The sequence below is a fragment of the Suricata suricatta genome, chromosome 10 (genome assembly GCF_006229205.1).
Source record: "Suricata suricatta isolate VVHF042 chromosome 10, meerkat_22Aug2017_6uvM2_HiC, whole genome shotgun sequence".
Classification (NCBI taxonomy): Eukaryota; Metazoa; Chordata; class Mammalia; order Carnivora; family Herpestidae; genus Suricata; species Suricata suricatta.
In genome coordinates, this window is record NC_043709.1 from 115,278,181 (window position 1) to 115,298,324 (window position 20,144).

The following is a 20,144-nucleotide window of genomic DNA, read 5'->3' on the forward strand; positions in this document are numbered from 1 at the left end:
GACTGTGACGCCTAATCTCGGCTGTTTTCCCCGACTCCGTGCAGGGGCTGAGCTGGGTTATTTTCATCAGCAGTTTCTCAGGCCCTGGGTGCAGCAGCTGCTGAACAGAATGGGTTAGACCCGTAACAGCTGAACCCTGGTCAAGGACAAATGCTTCTAGAAATGATCAGAAGGAGCACCTCGGAGGAGGGTGCCTGTCAGGAGGAGAGAGGGTTGCTCAGAATTGCCGCATCAGGATCACTGTTATTAATTAAACGCCAAACTGAGATCATTCATCAGCAACCTTACCTAGTTCTGGGGGCAGAACGGTCAGGCGGTTCCCCTGAATGTGGAGTTCCTTAAGCTGAGTAAGCTCCCCGATTTCTTTAGGCAGCGAGATCAGGTCGTTATCCCTAAGGCTGAGCTAAATACAAGAAAACAAAGGGTTGTCAAACACGGCTTTCACGTAGAGAGGCGCTCAACAGAAACTCTCGTCCTTTCCCGGCCCTCTCTTCTTCGAAGGCTCAATCCTCTCCATTTATTTACAAGTGCCTGAGATGAACAACACACAGTATCAGAGTGGGGGCTGATTCCTGCAAAACCAACCTCACCCCTGCTCAAATTGACTTGATTCTACTCCTACAAGGGCTGCAGAAGTGAATTGATTTTCCAAGAATTTAGATAAATTACTTACTATCTGCAACTTTGTGAGCTTCCCGATATCTGGCGGCAGGATTTCAAAATCGTTGTCACTTAGATAGAGTGCGCGCAGGGTGGCTGCGAATTAAACAGCGATATATAAACAAAGTGGCATGGAATCCAAGCGTTTGAGGTCTGATCAATACGAGGGAGTCAGCTTTGATTAATAACCCTGGCTTGGTGAAAAGCCTGTGACACACCTAGGGCTCCCAATAATAAGAAGCAGGTCACACTCAGATTTACTGGCTTATTGTGGGGCCGGTGTGTTCAGGAAAACATCTATATCCAAGAGGACAGACACAATTAACAACCGTGGGCATCGGCAGTTTCTGGCACAGGGTTTCAAGACGCTTTCAGAAAAGAGAGCGATTTTTCTTCTATTATTTCCGGTTCACATTTATGCTTTGCATCCGAAATATAACAAAGAAAACCACTGTGACACTCTATCAACGCTTCAGGCAAAAGGGCTCTGTTGTGTAAATGCAACTATGTTAAAAATAAGTAACTAAAAAGCTTTCTGGTGAGGAAGACCATAATCACAGTTCATTGTTTCCATAATTGGGCTAATTAGTATTAATTGTTTCTCTAGCCTTAACGACAAAAATCAATGAGGACAAAGGAGCTAACATAATGACATGGAGGTTACAAACAGAGAAACCCTAACTCAGGCGGAGTATCAGCAGTCAGAAATCTGTCCACGCTATTACACAACCCCGAGCTACGGAAGGAGAAAATTCTAAGGCATCTTTTTTATCCCTCACCAAAAAGGAGAATATGTATAATGAGAGGTCTGTTTTGTTTGCTTACAGGTATTCAATTGCATTCAAATGTTTTAAAATTCGACAGAACTCTGTGTTAATATACACAACAAAACTTCCTTCCTGGCCCAAGAAAAGATTTTAGAATTGGCTCCATCATGTGCTTGGGAAAATCTGGGGGAGGGAATATGCATAAGGTTATAAATGAAGTTTTGGAGACTAGCTCAGAAAATTCAGAATCTCTGGATACCATACGTGTCACTATTTGGAGAAGCAGCACACTCATTTAAGGAAAGCAAATCTTTCCTAAATATTTTGTGAGTTCTCAGAAAAACCAGTTTTTCCTCATTTTTACGAGTATCTGCAGCAAGAAATATGCTCGCCTAGACTACAGTCAAAAAGATGAAGTGTGTTTAGGACAACATCTTGATGTTTGATTGTATTCTAGAGACAAAACAGACTACATCATGGAGGGTATTTTTTAAGAGGCCTAAAAAATTCTGTTAGTAGCGGACTAATGGATATTTTTATATATAATTGGTTCAAATATCTTTGGAGAAATAGCTTACAAAGAGTTAACTGCAACAGGGGAGGACACATTTATTAGTGTATATATATATATATATATATTTTTTTTTTTTTTTTTTTTTTTTGCATGCTCTTTAAGAAGAAAGTCAAGTTCTTTAGCTAAATGGGAGACGTGCTCTCATTTAGGGACATCGTCTCTCTCCGGAAGTGAATATGACATTACTGAGTCCACTTGAGCGCAGTAGTGTCAGCTAACTATATATCAAACATACAGACTGCTGAGCTATGAAGGAATATTCAAAAGAAATGTGTGAAGAAAAAAATATATACGTCCAATAATTTCTCTTGGAGTTTGGACCTTGGCAAATAAATTTCGCTTTCAGAACGCAAAGTACCATTTTAAGGAGATTTATAGAATTAAAAGTTTCTTACTAAGGTAGAAGAAGTTTCCAGGAAGAGAATTTTCATTCAAGTTGTTGTAAGTCAAATCAAGGACCTCAAGAGCTGGGAGAGAGCCAAATCCTCGAGGCAGCGTGTTCAGTCTGTTCATGCTGTGGGTGGGGGGAGACAAAACAACAACAATCCAAGACGTCACACACAAAACATTTGTGTCCAGACAATACTCACAGCAGCTCTGTGTCACAGGTCTAAGCCCCGTGTGTAAGAGAAACTCAGAAAGAGGCTGTAATTCTGCAATCACTTTAGGTTCTTTTAACTAACACAGTAATTGTAGTCCGAGAGTCTCTATGCTCATTAAATATTTGAATATGTCTGGTCATTTTCTGCAATGAAGCTCAGTCCCTATGTTACAAAGAAACTTCAGGGGTGCCTGGGTGGTTAAGCGTCCAACTTGGGCTCAGGTCACGATCTCATGGTTCGTGGGTCTGAGCCCCGCATCAGACTCTATGCTGACAACTAGCTCAGAGCCTGGAGCCTGCTTCACATTCTGTACCTCCCTCTCTCCCCACCCCTCCCCCGCTTGTGCTCTCTCTCTCTCTCTCTCTCTCTGTCTCAAAAATAAATAAACATTACAAAAAATTTTTTAAAAACTTCAATCATCACAAAGTATCTGTCCATCCAGAGAAAAAGTGCCTCGCAAATGTAGCAATAATAATTCCTCAAAAGATACAGATTAAGCTTTGTAGTTTTTAGACATTTGCTTTATTTCATTTATTACAATGGGAGAAAACAAGTCACTTTCTTGCTGTGCAACTACTAACATTCAAAATGATCTCCAATTACGACAGCGGTTGCCAGGGGCTGAGGAAGGGGACCTAGGGGGTTGTTGTTTAATGGGTAAAGAGTTTCAGTTCTGCCTGATGAGAAACTTCTGGAGATGGGTGCACAACAGTGTGAATATACCTAATGCTACAGAATCGTAGACTTGGTAACAGTTAAGATGGCAAAATGTATGTGTATTTCATAATTGAAAATTAAAAAAATAAATATATATATGTATTTCCACTGAAATCTAAAGTAAATATATTCTCTCTCACCATCTTTTATTATTTTAAGACCCTTATTTTTCTTAATGTGGTTCCCTTTGAGCATACTTAAAAGAGAATTAATAAAAATTTTCTTAATGTTTATTTTTGAGAGACAGAGACAGAGCAGGAGCAGGGGAGGGACAGAGAGAAGGAGACAGACAATCTGAAGACAGGCTCCAGGCTCTGAGCTGTCAACACAGAGCCCAATGCAGGGCTTGAACTCATGAACCTCAAGATGATGGATGACCTGATGACCTGAGCCGAACTGGACGCTTAACCAAATGAGCCTCCCAGGCGTCCCCCCCCCCCAAATTGTTTTAATCTAATATAAGCTGATACTGAAATGTAGGAGGGACTGTGACATTAAAATACTTGGAAGCCTAGATCCTCCTCATGCTAAATACAATCCTGTCCCCAGCTGCCAACCGCCCACCACCCAGGCCTCAGAAGCACAAGGGGAAACTGAGGTAAAAGTGATTTCTACCTTTTGGGTAGGAAAGTCAGTGGTTAACTTTACACTTAATAAAATTAACCTCCACGACCATTTGCTGCAATGACAACAAGGGACCGTTTCTACCAGTTCGATGTGTGTGAAGCACATTTCCGTCAAGTTTCACCCGGGTCACCAAAACCACTGCGTAACACAGGCGGGACCCAGCTCGCGATCATCTCTTCAATGCTGACGTGAATGATGTGACAAGGGCTCCGGTGTTTCTTTCCTGCTCTAAGTTACCTCTTTTTGAAAGCCACCACTAAAGTTCTTCGTTCCCTACACAGCCGCAGGCGCAGGCAAGGGCCGCCTTCCTCAGGGCCGAGGGGCGTCTCCCAACGGGGGCACGTCCGGCCCTTCTCGGGCCCAGAGCGAGCCTGAGTCCATCCGCCTCGGCGGACCCAGAGAGAAGCCAACACCCCGAGGCTGCCGCTGCGGAGCCCCCGGGCGGGGATGGCGGCGGGGAGCGCGGGCACAAAGGAAGCCCCCATGCAAAGCGGAGGAGGGCCCAGAGGCGCCCCTGGCCACACGCCGGGAGCCGCATGGGTGACCGGCCTCTGTCTGTGCCGCAGCACACGCGGTGTCCCCGACCATCGCCACGCCCGCGTGCGGGGCCCTGGTGGGCGTCGGCGACGTTGCAGCTGGGGCACAACAGGGCCGGGGGGAGAGTCCGAGTCGGGCTCTAGCGCCGCGAGCTGGGGGACCACGGGGAGGCTGGCCCCTCTGAGCCCCAGTTTCCTCGGCTGGAAAATGAGGAAGGCAGTGCCCTGCTGGCAGGATGGCCAAGAGGCCGACAGCGGAGACACGTGAAGTGCCTCGGAAGATGGGGGGCCCACAAATGGTCCTCGAGAAATGAGGGATGTCGCTGTAATGGTTTTTCAGGAGGCCTGAAAGTGTGACTCGGTTTTCACCAGCCAAGCCCCCCCGGGAGAAGACGCTGTGGGCAGCCTCAACCATCCAGTGTGGTTTTCCGGTCTGGGTACCCTCACCTTACCCTCGGATCACCCCCAGTGTTCACTGTCAAAGCTTCTATGGCTCTCATTCGTGCCATCACGGTAGAAATCCTGTCTGCCCACGAACCTGGTTTCCAGTGGGTTTTGAAAAGGGAAACTGCCTGCATATGATGTAGAAATTTATCGAACCAGAGACTAGAAGGCTGGTCAGCATCTTTCTTTCTTTCTCTTTCTCAAAAGCTAGGAAGGTCCTTACTAAATGCTTCCCTTCTGGAATGTTTTGATCTCCAGAGATCCTCTTGGGTTCCTCCTGCTTCAATAAAACCTTAGTTAGCTCAAGTTAATAATTTTTCTCACTTCTACAGGGACTGCTCACGCACACAGCCACTCAACGCTGTACTTAGTGGAAACTTCTAAGTTGCACAAGATGAGCTCCAGCATCTCACTGGGTCAGAAACCATACAGAAGAGTCAGCCCATGGTGCTACTGCAGTGAGATTATCCCAGAAATAATTACCAGCGAGTAGCCAAGGTGCCTTTATAGTCTGTGGAAAGTGACTCTGTAATATGAACCACATTCAAACAACTAAAAACATAATAAAACTTTACTTATCCAGAGGGCCTAAAAACCTCTTCAGGCCTTGCCATCGTCAGAATCAACAGCAAATACTATATATAACTTGAAAAGCAACTTCGGGTTGAGCATGCTGTTCAGAACATGCATATACATGGCATAGTATACACAGTATATAGCATAAAGCTCTGCTCTAGGGTCTCCTCTGTATGTTTATACATAAAATTAATTCCAGTAAAGTTAACATGCAGTGTTTTATAATTGTAAGTTTGGGGTGTACGATACTTCAGCCAGTACTCATCACAAGTACACTCCTTACTGCCCGTCACCTATTTCACCCCTGCCCCCACCCACCTCCCCTCGGGTAACCTTCAGTTTGTTCTCCTGAGTTAATACTCTGTTTTTTGGCTGGTCTCCATTTTTCTCTGTTCATTTGTTTTGTTTCTAAACTCTACATATGAATGAAATCATATGGCTTTTGTCTTTCTCTCACTTATTAAACTTAGCATCAGACCTTCTAGATCCATCCATGTTGTTGCAAATGGCAAGACTTCATTTTTGTGGCTGAATAATACTCTATTGTGCACACGCGCGTGCGCACGCACACACACACAGACACACACACACACACACACACACACACACACACACACACACACAGATACCCCACTTCTTCATTCGCTCATCTACTGAAGGACCGCTTCTGTAGTTTGGCTGTTGTAAATAATGCTATTTACACAGGGATGCATATCTTCTCAAATTAGTGTTTTCATATTCTTTGGGTAATACTAGTAGATACTAATACACAGTAGTGTGACATTGGGATCATATGGTAGTTCTGTTTCTATTTTTTTGAGGACCCTCCATACTGTTTTTCACAGTGACTGCACCAGTTTGCATTCCCACCAACAGTGCATGAGAGTTTTTTTCTCTCCATACCAGCACTTGGTGTTTCTTGTGTTTTTTATTTTGGCCCTTCTGCCATGAGTGAGGGGACGTCATACTGTGGTTTTGACTTGCATTTTCCCTGGTGATGAGTGACACTGAGCATTTTTCAGGTTTCTGTCGCCCACTGAATGTCATCTTTGGTGAAATGTCTGCTCATGTCTTCTGCCCATTTCTTAACTGGATAATTTAGGGTTTTCTGGCATTGAGGTTTTTGGGGTCTCCTGCATGTCCATTTTTATTCAGGCTGCTTACTCGAAAGAGTCCTCTCTCGAGGACTTACCTGAAACAGGGCTACGTCGGTATAATTCTTTATGCCGTGTGAGAACAGAAATATCCTTTATTGAAACTCACGTTAATTCCTCTCCCAGAGAACTAAGAATTTTTGCTCAAACTTTGACAATTCCATCTATATAGCTATGTAATTAAATACAGAAAGCTTTACACAATCAATAAAACACCGAGAGCCAAAAATGCAAACAGCTCCAAAGGCAGCAAAGAGGGAACTAAGCAGCATCTGATTAGAAAAAGAAAACTTTTTACCTCTGTCCTAAGGTACCTCCAACCCAATGGAATAAAACCTGAGCTCACAGTATTCTTCCCACAGCTGTCGCCATCTTTCTATTTCAGCTGCCCACGAAGGCCCCAGGCATCACCCATACGCCAGTTACTTCCTTTGAGTTTTAGCTCCTAAGCATTTCCCACATAAAGCCCCTCCCCTGGCTGCACTGTCACGGCCCTAGGTCACCTAGAACACTTAGTAGCATGCCTCCCGGTGTCCTGACCTCTACCTACCCCACCCTCCCCTCCATGTGACCTTCCCTACAAAAATCCAATCTTTTCTCATACCTCCTAGTCTGCCCTTAAAGCTCCTTCTGGTCAGCCGGATAATGGCAGAGCGCCTTTATCTGGCACAGAGGGCTCCTCATTAGCATTTGCCTCCCTGCCATTACAGACATTGGTTTGTCGGTTTCCCCACCTGTGATGAACGCTCCATGAAGGCTGGAAGGCCACTACCTAGAACGATGCCTAGCACATAGCTGGGAGCTCAGGAAATACTCAGCAACTAGACAGCAGACATTCATGCTTCTCCGTCTGGCCTCACCTCCTTCCTTGTCGCTCCCTGCCTCACACTATACAGTCAGCAACACTGAATGACTCACAATTCCTGGAATTCTCAGCTTTTCATCATTTCATTCTTGCAGTCTGGGATGCATTCCCCTCTGATTCTGAGTCTGAGAAACTCATTTCCATGCACCAAGTTTTGGCTCAAATATTGTCCCCTATGGGAACCTTCAGACAACCTCACCTGCTGACTAACCCAGCTGGGGGTCTCTCCCACTGCCTCCAGACTACCTCCAGCAAGTCTGCGACCCGGCTGTGTGTCATCACGGCCCTTTACAGCAGGCTCCGCCCCCACACTTCAGGCCAGGGACTGTGATTTTCACCACTGAACCCCAACACTAGCAAGGTTCCTGATGGAGATGAGACACTTACATGGTCCCAAAGTATTTAAAGAAATAAAGCAGAGATGACGACAAGGGTGAAGGCGAAGGCTAACACCACATACTGCTTACCAAGCACTGGGGTCTGCACCTGGCACCTTATATATAAATGACTCATTAAACAAATTAATCAAAAAATTAACAGTAAGAATGTACCTAGTTTTGTACATCTAGTATATGTACTTAGTTTTAGCTTCTCACTTACATACAAATTAAACATCAGGACTTTATGATTCTCAAAACAAAGACAGAAATGAGGAAATGCGGGATCCCTTCGTTTCTATTTTATCAGAAGGGTATAAAAACTCTGTATTTGTAGGGGTAAAAGCCACCCGATTTAAGTGCTATTCCCCTCCCCTTTTAAGCTCCACTTCCTCTCAGACATTCGGAAAAAGAATGCTCATGGATCTTTTCAAGATTATATCCTAACCAGAGCGAATATCACGTGAGTGTCTCAAATTCCCCCTGGAAAGAATAAGCTCAACTAAAAATCACTCCATGAATGAGGTTTCTTTTTATTTCATGATTGCTTTATTTAATTGATAAATTACCCGGCCAGCTCCTATCACCACTCCATGTAAATCACTGACTTAACTAAAGCATTTAATGGCTATAATTAAGGAATATACAACTTCACGTGGCCGATGCAGCATGTGAGGACAGCTTTATCTCACAGCTGTGACGACGAAGCCGGGACTGAGAAGCCCAAGTTGTGGTAGCACCCATGGTATCTCAGGGAGGGGCTGGACCCCAGGTAATGGGGTCCTCTGCCTGGCTCAGTCATGAAGCTCAGAGGCAATCAGGAACGAGTCACTGGAGTTTTCAGAAAGGGTCTGACTTCCACTCCCTGAAATGCAAACTACTGGCCACCCGCCCTCCCTCATACACGCTGCAAGCCTCAAATTCGGGCATGAGGACTTTGAAAACTGTAAAGTGATAGATGCATTATTATTATTCACTGCTCCCTGGTTCTGCCACCTCAGCTGAATCGAATCTCCTCTCTTCACCTTCGTATAAAGACAGGATTATAACCTCTCGACGACATAAAAAATTGTAAGAATCAATGATGCAGCATTTGGAAATGTATCCCCCCCTCCCCCTCCCCCCTCCCTCCCCCAGAAGGAAGACACTTTGTAAATGTTTTCTACTTAACAAGGAGAGAAGAACCAACTGCATTACAACCTGTCTGAGCAGTTAATGTTATGCAAGTAAGTCCCTTTCCAGTCAATGTAATGCAAATAAAAATTTTGGTGGGAACCAAATATAATAAAGAAAAAAAAACAAAAGTCAGTCCCTTACTGCACCAACAATTAGCTTTTCAATTACTTCTCAGATAGATATGCACTACTGCAGGCCACTGAAAAGACGGGTTACCCTAAGACTGTTGTTGAAGCCCCACCTAGCACACAGCAAGCCATCCGGTCAGTAACAGACACGCCCCCTCCTGGGCTCACAGCCCGCATGCGCCCTCCCTCGCCTCCTGTGCCTTGCTCCTCCGCGGATACTCACCCCAGGTTCAGGTGTTTGAGTTTTTGAAGACTGCTGATCTGTGTGGGGAGCTCCTCAATCTGGTTATTAAAGAAGTTCAGCACTTCCAGATTCTTCAGCTCTGCTACATTTGGCGGCACAGCTAAGGAAACAAAGATGCTGCGTGTTCATGAAGGCAGGAACCTCGCTCCGTGCAGGAGCGCCGGCCACACCGTTGTGTTTCTTGCCCAGGAACGAGAGATGAGACTCGAAGATGACCATCTTACTTTCTGTGGGTTTTTCTTAGGTTCGCAACTCACACTGAGTAGAAATGAAAACGCTTCTTTCAAGGGCAAGAGAGAATTTCAGGCTGCCATTAACAGCCCATAGGTGAATATTCCAAGGTATAAATTCTTTTATAATCACCATACAATGTCTCAGAGGTACCACTGTTTTCTTCATTTGGGTTTCCTTGCACCTCTACCCGCAGAAAGACCACAAATTCCAAATCCCATCCTGGTAAATGATACATTCATCAAGCTGCTTCAGTAATCTGCTATCTGAAGAGCTTGTTTTCTTTTTTAAAGTTTATTTTTATTTATTTCGAGAGAAATAAAGCACGAGTAGAGTAGGGGCAGAGGGAGAGGGGAGAGAGAATTCCAAGCAGGCTCCCCACTGTCAGCACAGAGCTTGACACAGGGCTCAAACTCATGAACTGTGAGATCATGACCTGAGCCAAGATCAAGAGTCTTAACCAACTGAGTCACCCAGGCAACCCATTAAGAGCGGTTCTCTTTATACTGCACTAAGTCACAATGTGAGTTCAACGTTATGATAAAATATTCAACCTACCTCTTTTATGACTTTGGCTTTGGCCTTTACACCTTGATCCCCCCCCTCCCACACACACACACATCAGATTAGCAACAGATCAAGCACTATTACACAGAAATGTGAAAAACCAACTCAGTAGCATGATATGAATAACATCAAACAGATCAAAGGTTAAGATAAACCAGTGAGGACCTAAAAGAGTCTTCCTTCCCTAGAGCATATACTTGCAAATATCAACTTAAAGACCAAAGGCATCTTTACCTCAAAAGTACTAACTCCCCATTGGTAGCAGGAAGACTGGTAACAGATGGTACCTTATCCCCATCGCTGATCCAGGCTTCCTGCCAACATTTGATACTGGCCATTGGCTTGTTCATGGTTCGTGTCAGCTCTGACGCCAAGACTACCCAGATTACTGAAACCACTGACATCGGCCTTGGGCACAGCACAACAAAGTGTCATGTCTTTTGTCAGTGCCTTTACTTCCTATCCCAACCCCACCCCCCAGAGCGCACTCCAGAAGACAGGGACAAACCAGGGCCACCTTTGCTTAGAACCACTACAAAGGTATGCATCTGATTCCAAACAGACATCTGAAATAGTTAAGGAGGGAGCTGCTGCAAGCGCTCTGGTGTGTAACTCCCAGCGGAACACCAGTAAGTTCCAAGTCCTCAATTTCAGCTTCATAAAATGTCTAAGGCTATCGACGATCTGACTTCCGTTAGAGGGAAGAAGGCTTGGTAAAGGGAAGGGAAACGCTTTCACTGGAGGAAGGGATTGTGAAGAATATGAATCAGTCTGGATTCAGGCACTTGGGAGGTGGCAGTGGTCCAGACGGAAAATGCACAAGGCGTGGACTAGTGACTCAAGTGGATGATTTGGGGAGGAGACAAAAGGGTGAGTTTTCACAGGAAAGTTGAGACAGCTAGAAATTCACCTCCAGAGGGTATACTCTTGGACACCAATGTGAATGTGTATCCACCCTACCTGTTCAGTTGGGCCTTAAAGGCACACATAGATGTGTGTAGTCGGTGATACACTTTCTGGCTAATGAACAGTATTTGCTTTGCGAAATGATTACAGAGAAGTTCTTTGGGCTGCACCTGCTAAGTCGCTGGGTGCTGTCAGCTTACTCTTCTGTCCCCAGAACGTGTGGTGTGTAAGGAAGGCACAGCTCTACTGAGGACTATAGCCCTGCTAATCATCCTTGCTCGAGGACCTCACCCTTTTGCCCCACGCAGCCTCCGGCTACTGCTAAGCTTCTCCCACTACATTCATCTGACTAGTCTGAAGAGCAATAAAGAAAGTTAGTGCAACCAGGAGAAAATGATGATCTCAATTTAGCCACAAACCAAGAATAATGCAGCCAGAATTACTGCGGCCTTCCCCCAGTTACTCTGTCAATGCAATTAAATGCTGGTCTGAAGGTATCGCCTTTTTGACAGGATGAGAGATTATTTCACTCTCCTTGCTAAATCAGTCCAATTTAAAACCACAAATTATGCTAAACGTGATTTAGGGCTTTGTTTGGTGGACACAAACAATAACCCTACATTCAATTTACTTCTCCCAGCCTTTTGTATGCATGTGAATTTCATTGTTGAGACTCCACCCAAGCTAAAAAGGAAAAAAATATTATACAGCTAATATTCCCTCTCAATTACAGAACCCCCCCCGATCCCGAACCTGGCTGTAGTAAAAATCAGAAGAAATTAACATTCAGACCTGGCTGGATGGGTAGCATCCAGAGAAGGCTTACGATGTGTAGAGAGCCCCAATTTTAACACCTAGCACTTCAATACTTCTGGGATAAAGGAAGAAAGGCGAGCTATTTAAAGAAACTAAGTTACAAAAGGAGTCTGAGTTGATAAAGGGAAATAAATAGCTCTTAGGCTTGGAAAACAAACTAATTCTAATGAAACCATACATAAAAAAATAACCAGTTAACAATATGAGGTGTGCAATAACTAAATTCTACACATATATGACATGAACAAACGCAGCCTTTAGAAAAAAAAATGGTAGCAATATGTCACCGGTCAGAATACTCTGGTAAAATTTTTCAAGATCTCTGCATGACATATTAGCATAAAGTATTTCAAAATATAAGTGAATGGTCAGCATCAATGGATTTTTTTTAAAGTTTATTTTGAGCGAGTGAGACAGAGACAGAGAGAGTGAGCAGGCGCGCAAGTGCAAGAGAAGATCCCAAACAGGCTCTGCACGGTCAGTGTGAAGCCCCGTGTGGGGCTTGAACTCACAAATCCTGAGATTATGACCTGAGCCCAAAACAAGAGTCAGAGGCTCAAATGACTGAGCCACCCAGGTGCTCCAATGTATTTCTAATTATGCCTTTGCAACATGCCTTTTCACAGATCTGTCCCTGCTTGTGACTGTGACCCCAGATGAGCACAAAGTCCGGAGACGACAAGGAGCTGAGTACACAAGGGAAACAGAGCGGCTGTGTGGACCTGGCTAAACTGGGACCCTTGCTAAGTTCTCTTCCACGTGGCTTGAGCATTCTACCATTCTCCAAAGAGCTGGATTAAGAAAATCAAAAATATGGATTTAAATAATGCAACAAATGAGGTCCTCAATTAGGAAGCTCAGTCATGTAGAACTTTGCTTATGACAGAGAACTGAGCATCATTTTCTGCCAAAAGCAGCTGCTTTGATTTCGAGACTCCAATTGCCACGTTTGAGAGAGAGGTCCCTGACAGCTCTCAGGTGTTCCCTGGCTCCTAAATGCCACATTCTGCTTTCATCTCAGGATCAGATGACCACTGGGGGCATCTTGGGCCAGAGTTTCCGCAAAGGTGATGAAGATGTGGTCCTGCCACCCCAGGAGCCATAGCCAGGGACTAGTCGCAAATTCCCTCCTGACAGTTACAACAATTCAGACGAATGAGCCCAGCAGGACCCTCTTTTCCTTCAAGGCCTCCCAAATCTAGAACCTGAACGTCATTCTCCTTCATGTGAGAAGCATGTGCCAGCCAGACTTAGCAATGGGCCCCTGTAGTTTCCCTACAAGAGGCAGCCCAAGTCCTGGGGCCAGACTCCCCAGTCAGGGCCAGGAGGTGACCCGCCTGATCTCCTATATTAACCGCCCCCCCCGCCCCCCCTCCAACCAAAAGGCTCCCTCTGGCAGGAAGCCTCACAAGGCACTCCCTGGATACACTAGACAGACCAGAGTGCTCCAACTCTAAGCAACAGCTGACCCAGGAGCTAGCAAGAGTCAGCTCCCTCCTGCAACAGAAAAGCTGGAAGAAACTACTGTTACAGCAATAGGACCTTCACCTGAGGCGCATTCTGTTTGGGGATGTAAAATTTACAATTCCATAGCCAGTGACTTGTTTTCAAAAGCTTGTTAGTTTATCCATATAATAATCAATAACAGGGTATACTCAGGAGCTGGGCTGTCCAAGGCGCAGTCACTGTGGAAACCAGTATGGAGGCTCCTCAAAAAATTTAAACCTAGAATTACCAGAGGATCCAGCAATTCCAATTACCTCTAGGTATTCATCCCACAGAAATGAAATCACTGTCTCCAGAAATTATCTGCACCCATGTTTACTGCATTAGTCATAAGAGCCCAGACACCGACGCAATGTTATGTGTCCACCAATGCATGGATGGACAAGGAAATGAGGTGTGTATATACACAATGGAATACCACTCATCAATAAAAAAGGAAACCATGCCATTTGCAACAACATGGATGGACCTGGAAGGTATCATGCTAAGTGAATTAAGTCAGCGAAAGACAAGAACGGTATGATCTCACTTGTATGTGAAAGCTTACAACATACACACACACTCACAGAAAAAGTGATCAGTGTTATGGTTATCAGAGGTGGAAGATGGGGGAGGGGGAGGAAAATGGATGAAAGTAGTAAGACAGAAATAACAAAAAAGGAAATAAATTTAAATCTGGGTTAGTTGAAATTAAGTAAAATTAATAATTCAGTTCCTGGTCACATATAAGCCACATTACAAATGGCTAGTGGCTGCTGTTTGGACAGCACAGATATAAAAGATTCCCTTCACTGCAGAAAGTTCTAGATAGTGCTACTCTAGGGTAGGGGGTCTCAAACTTTCAGGCATAATGGAATTACTAGAAGGCTTGTGACAGCAGAGATCAGGGGGTGGGTGGGAATGACACATACTCCAGAGTTCCTGATTCAGTAGGTTTGGGACGGGGTCCATAACTCTGCATTTCATCAAGTTTCCAGAGGACGCTAATGCTGCTGGTCCAGGGACCATACTTTGTTCAGAAAACTTTTAATTGGGGCGCCTGGGTGGCTCAGTCAGTTAAGCCTCTGACTTCGGCTCAGGTCAGATCTCACATTCGTGGGCTCAAGCCCTGCGACAGTCTCTGTGCTGACAGCTAGCTCAGAGCCTGGAGCCTGCTTCCGGTTCTGTGTCTGCTCCTCTCTCTGCCCCTCCCCCTCTCATGCTCTGTCTCTCTCTGTATCAAAAATAAAACATTAAAAAAAAAAAGAAAAAGAAAACTTTTGATTTACTGGGGACATGGAAATCATTCATCCAATACTATGTCCCTTACTCCACAATATACTGCTGAGTAAGATCACCCAAATTAAGACTTCTCTGTCACCTCAGCAAGTTACTGAAACTCTGAGTTGATAAAAAGTGGAGGGGGGAAGTACAAAAGGCCATCTTAGATGGCTGATCTCCCCATCCTGGAGGCGACAAGCCTACCTTTTCCAGTCACCTCTGCTTCCCCATGAAGCTAGCATCCATTTCATTGGTTCAGATGAAAAGACACCACCAGAGGTCATATGGTGCCCAGCCACAGCTGGGCCGGGAACACACAGACCCAGGCCCCAGCGGTGAGACTTCCTGCTCACCATTCAAAGGAACATGAAGGAAGGCAACCCACAAGCTTACACACGTACACGTAGTTAGTCTGAGCACATACAGGCAGCTCACCAGCACTACCCAAAACACAGAAGCACCAAACGCACCTAATGAAATCTCTAACATGAAGAATAGAAGTAATTTTCAGATTCCCAGTATTGCAGGCTGGAGCCTCCTTCCATGGGACCAGACGAAGTAGCATCAGAAGAAACTAAGCAAGATCCATTAACATGACTTCATGGGCCTCCTAGCAACAGCATCCACCTTCTCAGAAGACCCCCGCCTCAAACTGTCCCCTCAAAAATCCTCACTTGTGGGGCGCTGGGTGGTTTGGTTGGTTAAGCATCTGACTTCAGCTCAGGTCATGATCTCACAGCTCATGGGTTCGTGCCCTGCACTGGGCTCTGTGCTGGCAGCTCAGAGCCTGGAGCCTGCTTGGGATTCTGTATTTCCTTCTCTCTCTGCCCCTCCTTGCACATACACTCTTTCTCTCTCTCTCTCTCTCTCAAATAAACATTTAAAAAAAAATCCTCACTTGTGGGACACCTGGGTGGCTAAGCCGGTTAAGCGTCTGACTCTTGACGTCGGCCCTGGTCAGGATCTCAGGGTCTGTGGGATGGAGCCCCATGTAGGGCTCTGCGCTGACAGCATGGAACCTGTTCTGGATTTTCTCTCTTCCTCTCTTCCTCTCCCCCTCCCCAAATAAATGAACTTAAAAAAATCCTCACTTGTAGGCTACTAGGGAGTTCAGGTCTTTGGGACATGAGCCCCCAGCTCTCTTGAGTGGCACCAGGCCAACAGATAGCTGATTTTCTTCCACTGCAAAAGCCTAGTGTCTGGTTTTACTGGTTTGCTGTGCATCGGATGGATGAACTCTCATCCGCTTCAGTGAGACCCATACAAATCTTCATGGTGACATTAGTACTGAGGAGCAAGGACAATGTTCAAAGAGAAAAAGTTCCGAATTCCTTAGTTCTAGTTCATCGAACGAAGTCACTGAGCAAGACTTCATCATGACCAAGTGTGGTCTTATGAAGAATGCCTCTCGCTACGCTTCTGGCCGGCAAAACACGGAGAATTAAATGGAGAATGCTGGGTGGTAATGACAGCACAGATACACCAGCTGGGGTGCAGCCGATCCGGGGGCTTCTCGAACAAAAGCATCTTGTGGCCTGAGGCGAAGAAACAAAACTGCAAAGAGTGACAGGCTCTGGGAGCAGCAGGCACCCTGCAAAACATAAGGCCGGGCGCTCGCCTGCGCGCAGCCCACGGAAGGGCCGGCGGGTCAGGCACTGGTCTTTAGAGCCATATGGTTGGCACCGACAGCCGGGTCCTCTTCGGCTACGAAAGGGCAGCGCTAGACCACGCACCACGTTACCACCCACGGCGGCTGGGGAGCCGGAAGCCGCTCAGAACACATGTAGGTTTTCATCAGCAGCGCGGGCATGAAATCCGGAGTCGTGAACCCTACCCACCACCTCCACCAAACTTCTCAGCAGTTAGAACTACGCTGCGCCTAAGTATTACTGCAGAAGCACCAGGCTGGGTTTTTTGGGGTATGTGCGGTGTGTGTGTGTGTTTTAATCTGGAGATTCCTACAAAGGAAAGGCGCTTGGCTATGGCATGAAGGCCAAGGGGATTCAGCTGGCATGCCGCTTTGTAAAACCGAATTCAGGGTTCAGCCACTGCCTCCACGTGGGAAACCAGGGAGGAATGGCAACCTGCTCCGAGAGTCCAAAGAGGGAGACTCAGAGTGGGTACTTAACAGAAAGCACTGCCCATGGCCAGGGCCAAGACCAGCACACGGCCCAGTGGTAGGTGCACTCTTGGCCCAGCGATGTGTGAAACGCTACCAACTGGTGCCCATCTCCAGGGTGCCACAGACCCACAGGCCACACAGAGCCCAAAGACACCACCATACAGGACGAGGTAAAGCAAAAGAAATCAGACAGCACTGCTTCCCCAAACCTGGCATGTTTATATTAAAAAGAGGAGACTTGATTGCACTAACAAATGAACACGTTCAGTTAAATCTGACATGCTTCTGCTGCTTTGTAAGGTTTCTTTAACAGAGAAGGATAAGAGAAGGTAGCAGGTAGTTAAAGGACGCCCGTTATTTAATCAGTAAGATACAGCACTACAAGAAAGTTATTAGAAAAATTATAAAAACCACAGAATACATCTAAAGGGGTGAGATTATTCATTATCCATGCAGGGAGGGAAGAAAAACCATACAAGTGGTGAAAGCAAACATCTCCTTGCTCCAGTATTTGACGAATTCAGCCCTGGGCAACGACCATCCTCCTGAAGGAGGTAAGGTGGGGAGAAACCAAAAGGACAGAAACAATCGAACTAGGGACTTGGGGCATTGCTGGTCAGAGTAACCGACAGGCCCTTCACTCCTGTTACATGAGCTGTAGACACGAGTCTATTCCTACCACAAAGGGGATGTCTAGACTCATTATATAGATGCCAACTCTTTTAGCAAATTAGGAATCGTAGTCTTGAATGCCAAGTTAACGATAACCTGAAAAGAGGAATCTCTTTAGTCTCACACACAAATAATTACGCTTTCCAGAATTTTATATGCGAAAAAAGGTCATTTGTATTTATAGTATTAATGACTTATGTTTTCTAGCCAAAAACACAAGGTGCATAATGAACTAATTATATCTTAGCCCAAGAATGTGAAATTCAAATGTCTACTCATGATAACAGCTTTACAGATTTTATGGGATTTTCCTCCAAAGCAGCTATTAAAATAGTGAATTACAATAGTTATAGGTTATTTAAAAACATAAAGTTTATGAAACAGTAAAGCAGATTCTCATCTAAAGGATGTACGTGTTCCTCAAGGTAAAAATAAAATACCAAAATATCTAAATGTCCACCCAATAAAGGCCAACATCTCCCAAACCATGATTAGCTTTGTAAATGACAACATTAAATGCTACTTTCAGTTAATCAACAGTATTTACTAAGCACTCAAACCCAGAGGTACATATTTATTGTATCCTATCATGGGCCTCCTTAAGATTCTGCAGCTTAAGTAATTTTACTAACCAAAAATATCCTGACTTAATTCACTACAAAAACAAAAAACCCTAAAAAAAAAAAAACACTCCTCTTTCAGCAACACTGAGAATAATCAATTCTACAAAAATCAGGGAAAAAAGTTACAAGCAAGCATTAAGGCAGATTTTACAGTATCGAGTCAAACATGCAAAAATATATGTCCCTGGGCTATAAAAAATGTGAACGCAAGGCCAAACAAATCTCCCAAAAAGCTGACAAGCATGGATTTCTGCTCCTCTGAGGATGCAAACTTTACTTGATTTCTGAATCCTTTATTAATTGCCCAGAGAGAACCAAGGAATGGTCCACACAGTCTTGAGGAGGGCTTCCAAAGCATGGATTCCTTCAGGAACGTGCCTGCGGATCACCCCCTGGGGCGGAGGTACTGCACTGCAGCCAGGCTGAAGTCAGGGAACAGCTTCAGGCAGTGAGCTGGGTCAGAGGCAGTGGCACCTGATGGCCTGGGAGGGAGTGACGTGAAGAGAAGGGCAAGCAGAGGACAGACGTTTCTCTAGAAAAAGATGCCCAAGAAGTTCCGAGACATGGGGAGAAGGAAGACAATGTGAAAACAGAAGTTAAATCAATGCAGAAAGCAAGCTCAGTGTCCTAAAAAGAGCTATTCTAGGCTCTTGAATATCCAGTATGTGATTGATACACACACACACACACACACACACACACACACTCAATCCTCGATTTTTTTAAATGTTTGTTTATTTTTGAGAGAGAGAGCACGAACACAAGTGGGGGGGCGGGGCAGAGAGAGGAGACAGAATTGGAAGCAGGCTCCAGGCTCCGAGCTGTCAGCACAGAGCCCGATGTGGGGCTCTGACTCATGAACTGCGAGATCATGATCTAAGTCGAAGTCAGGCACTTAACCCACTGAGCCACCCACGCCTCCCTCAACCCTTGAATATTAGCATGAAGAGGGAGACAAATCAAATTCGCACACAAACAACATGCTCTGCCAATAATTTGCGTCTTCTTTTACAGTTAAGAATGACTTCAGCAAGAGACCACACAGGGTGCTTCTCTTCTTTCCTTATATTTCAATGCTGAGGAAGGAAGTAATTACATGAGAAAGAAAGGGGGCGGGTAAATGCTCATGGCTAGAAAAATCCACACAATCCTCACCAGTAGCTTTGGGAAGGGCCCCTCTAAGAATAACAGCTTTGCCTTTTAACTTCTGAATTTCTCCCTACTTTTCCATCTAAATATGCCAAGATCGAGGGCCAAGCTTCCCCCTAGATTTCCACAGGTGGGATACTAAAACTGCACACCCGCATCACAGGCAGGGGCAGCAGGGCAATGGTGGGCACAGAAGTGTGGGAGCCACGAGAAGCCCTCTTCCCTCCTCCCTTGACCACTTCATGCCTGCAGCTTCTAGCAGACCCAGAGCAGGACGTCAATAAATGCTAGTTCTCTGCCTCCCCTTCTGTTCATGCTCAAGTCGCGATATACGTAAGGTTGGCCCTGCAGAGTCTAATAAACTCAGGAGGGCCTTATACTTTATTTTCCATGCAGTGCAGGCAAATAGACTTCGTGGGGCAAGAAGAGAATTCATATCAACTTTCCAAAGGATGAGCAAGCTTTGAAGAGGGACATGCCCTGCAGATAAGAATCAGGTGATCAGAAAACTGTATATACAGGCAGGAGAAAAAGGCTAAAGGAACAGCCAAAAATTAGACAAGTAGGTTCACACTAAAAATATCTGAAAAGGATGTGGGTGAGTTTTGTTAACTGGTGGCTAATCACATCAAAGCAGTGTTTTGTCTTGGTAGGCTGACTGGCAAAGAGAAAGAAAAATTGAAACAGGAAAGGCATTCATTCTTAGGGTTTTAAGGGAATTGAAATATGTATATAATATGAAAATTAACAAAAGGAAACCCACGAAAATGGATCTGGGAGGCCAGCAGGGGGAGCATACATGTCCTACCATCTGTGGTCAATTGTAGACCCAAAAGGAAGGGATG

At 45.2% G+C, this 20,144-nt stretch overlaps 1 protein-coding gene across 4 annotated transcripts in view; it reads right to left on the minus strand.

Moving 5' to 3' along the window:
- The window catches only part of RSU1 (Ras suppressor protein 1), a 196,703-nt gene that overhangs the window by 134,156 nt on the left and 42,403 nt on the right, over positions 1-20,144 (minus strand). For all 4 annotated transcript variants that reach the window (XM_029954267.1, XM_029954269.1, XM_029954268.1 and 1 more), the window contains 4 exons: positions 9,427-9,547; positions 2,397-2,515; positions 674-756; positions 289-403 (listed from right to left, as the gene is read on the minus strand). In XM_029954267.1, the coding sequence (XP_029810127.1) occupies positions 289-403; positions 674-756; positions 2,397-2,515; positions 9,427-9,547 (438 nt within the window). The remainder of the gene's footprint in view (positions 1-288; positions 404-673; positions 757-2,396; positions 2,516-9,426; positions 9,548-20,144) is intronic.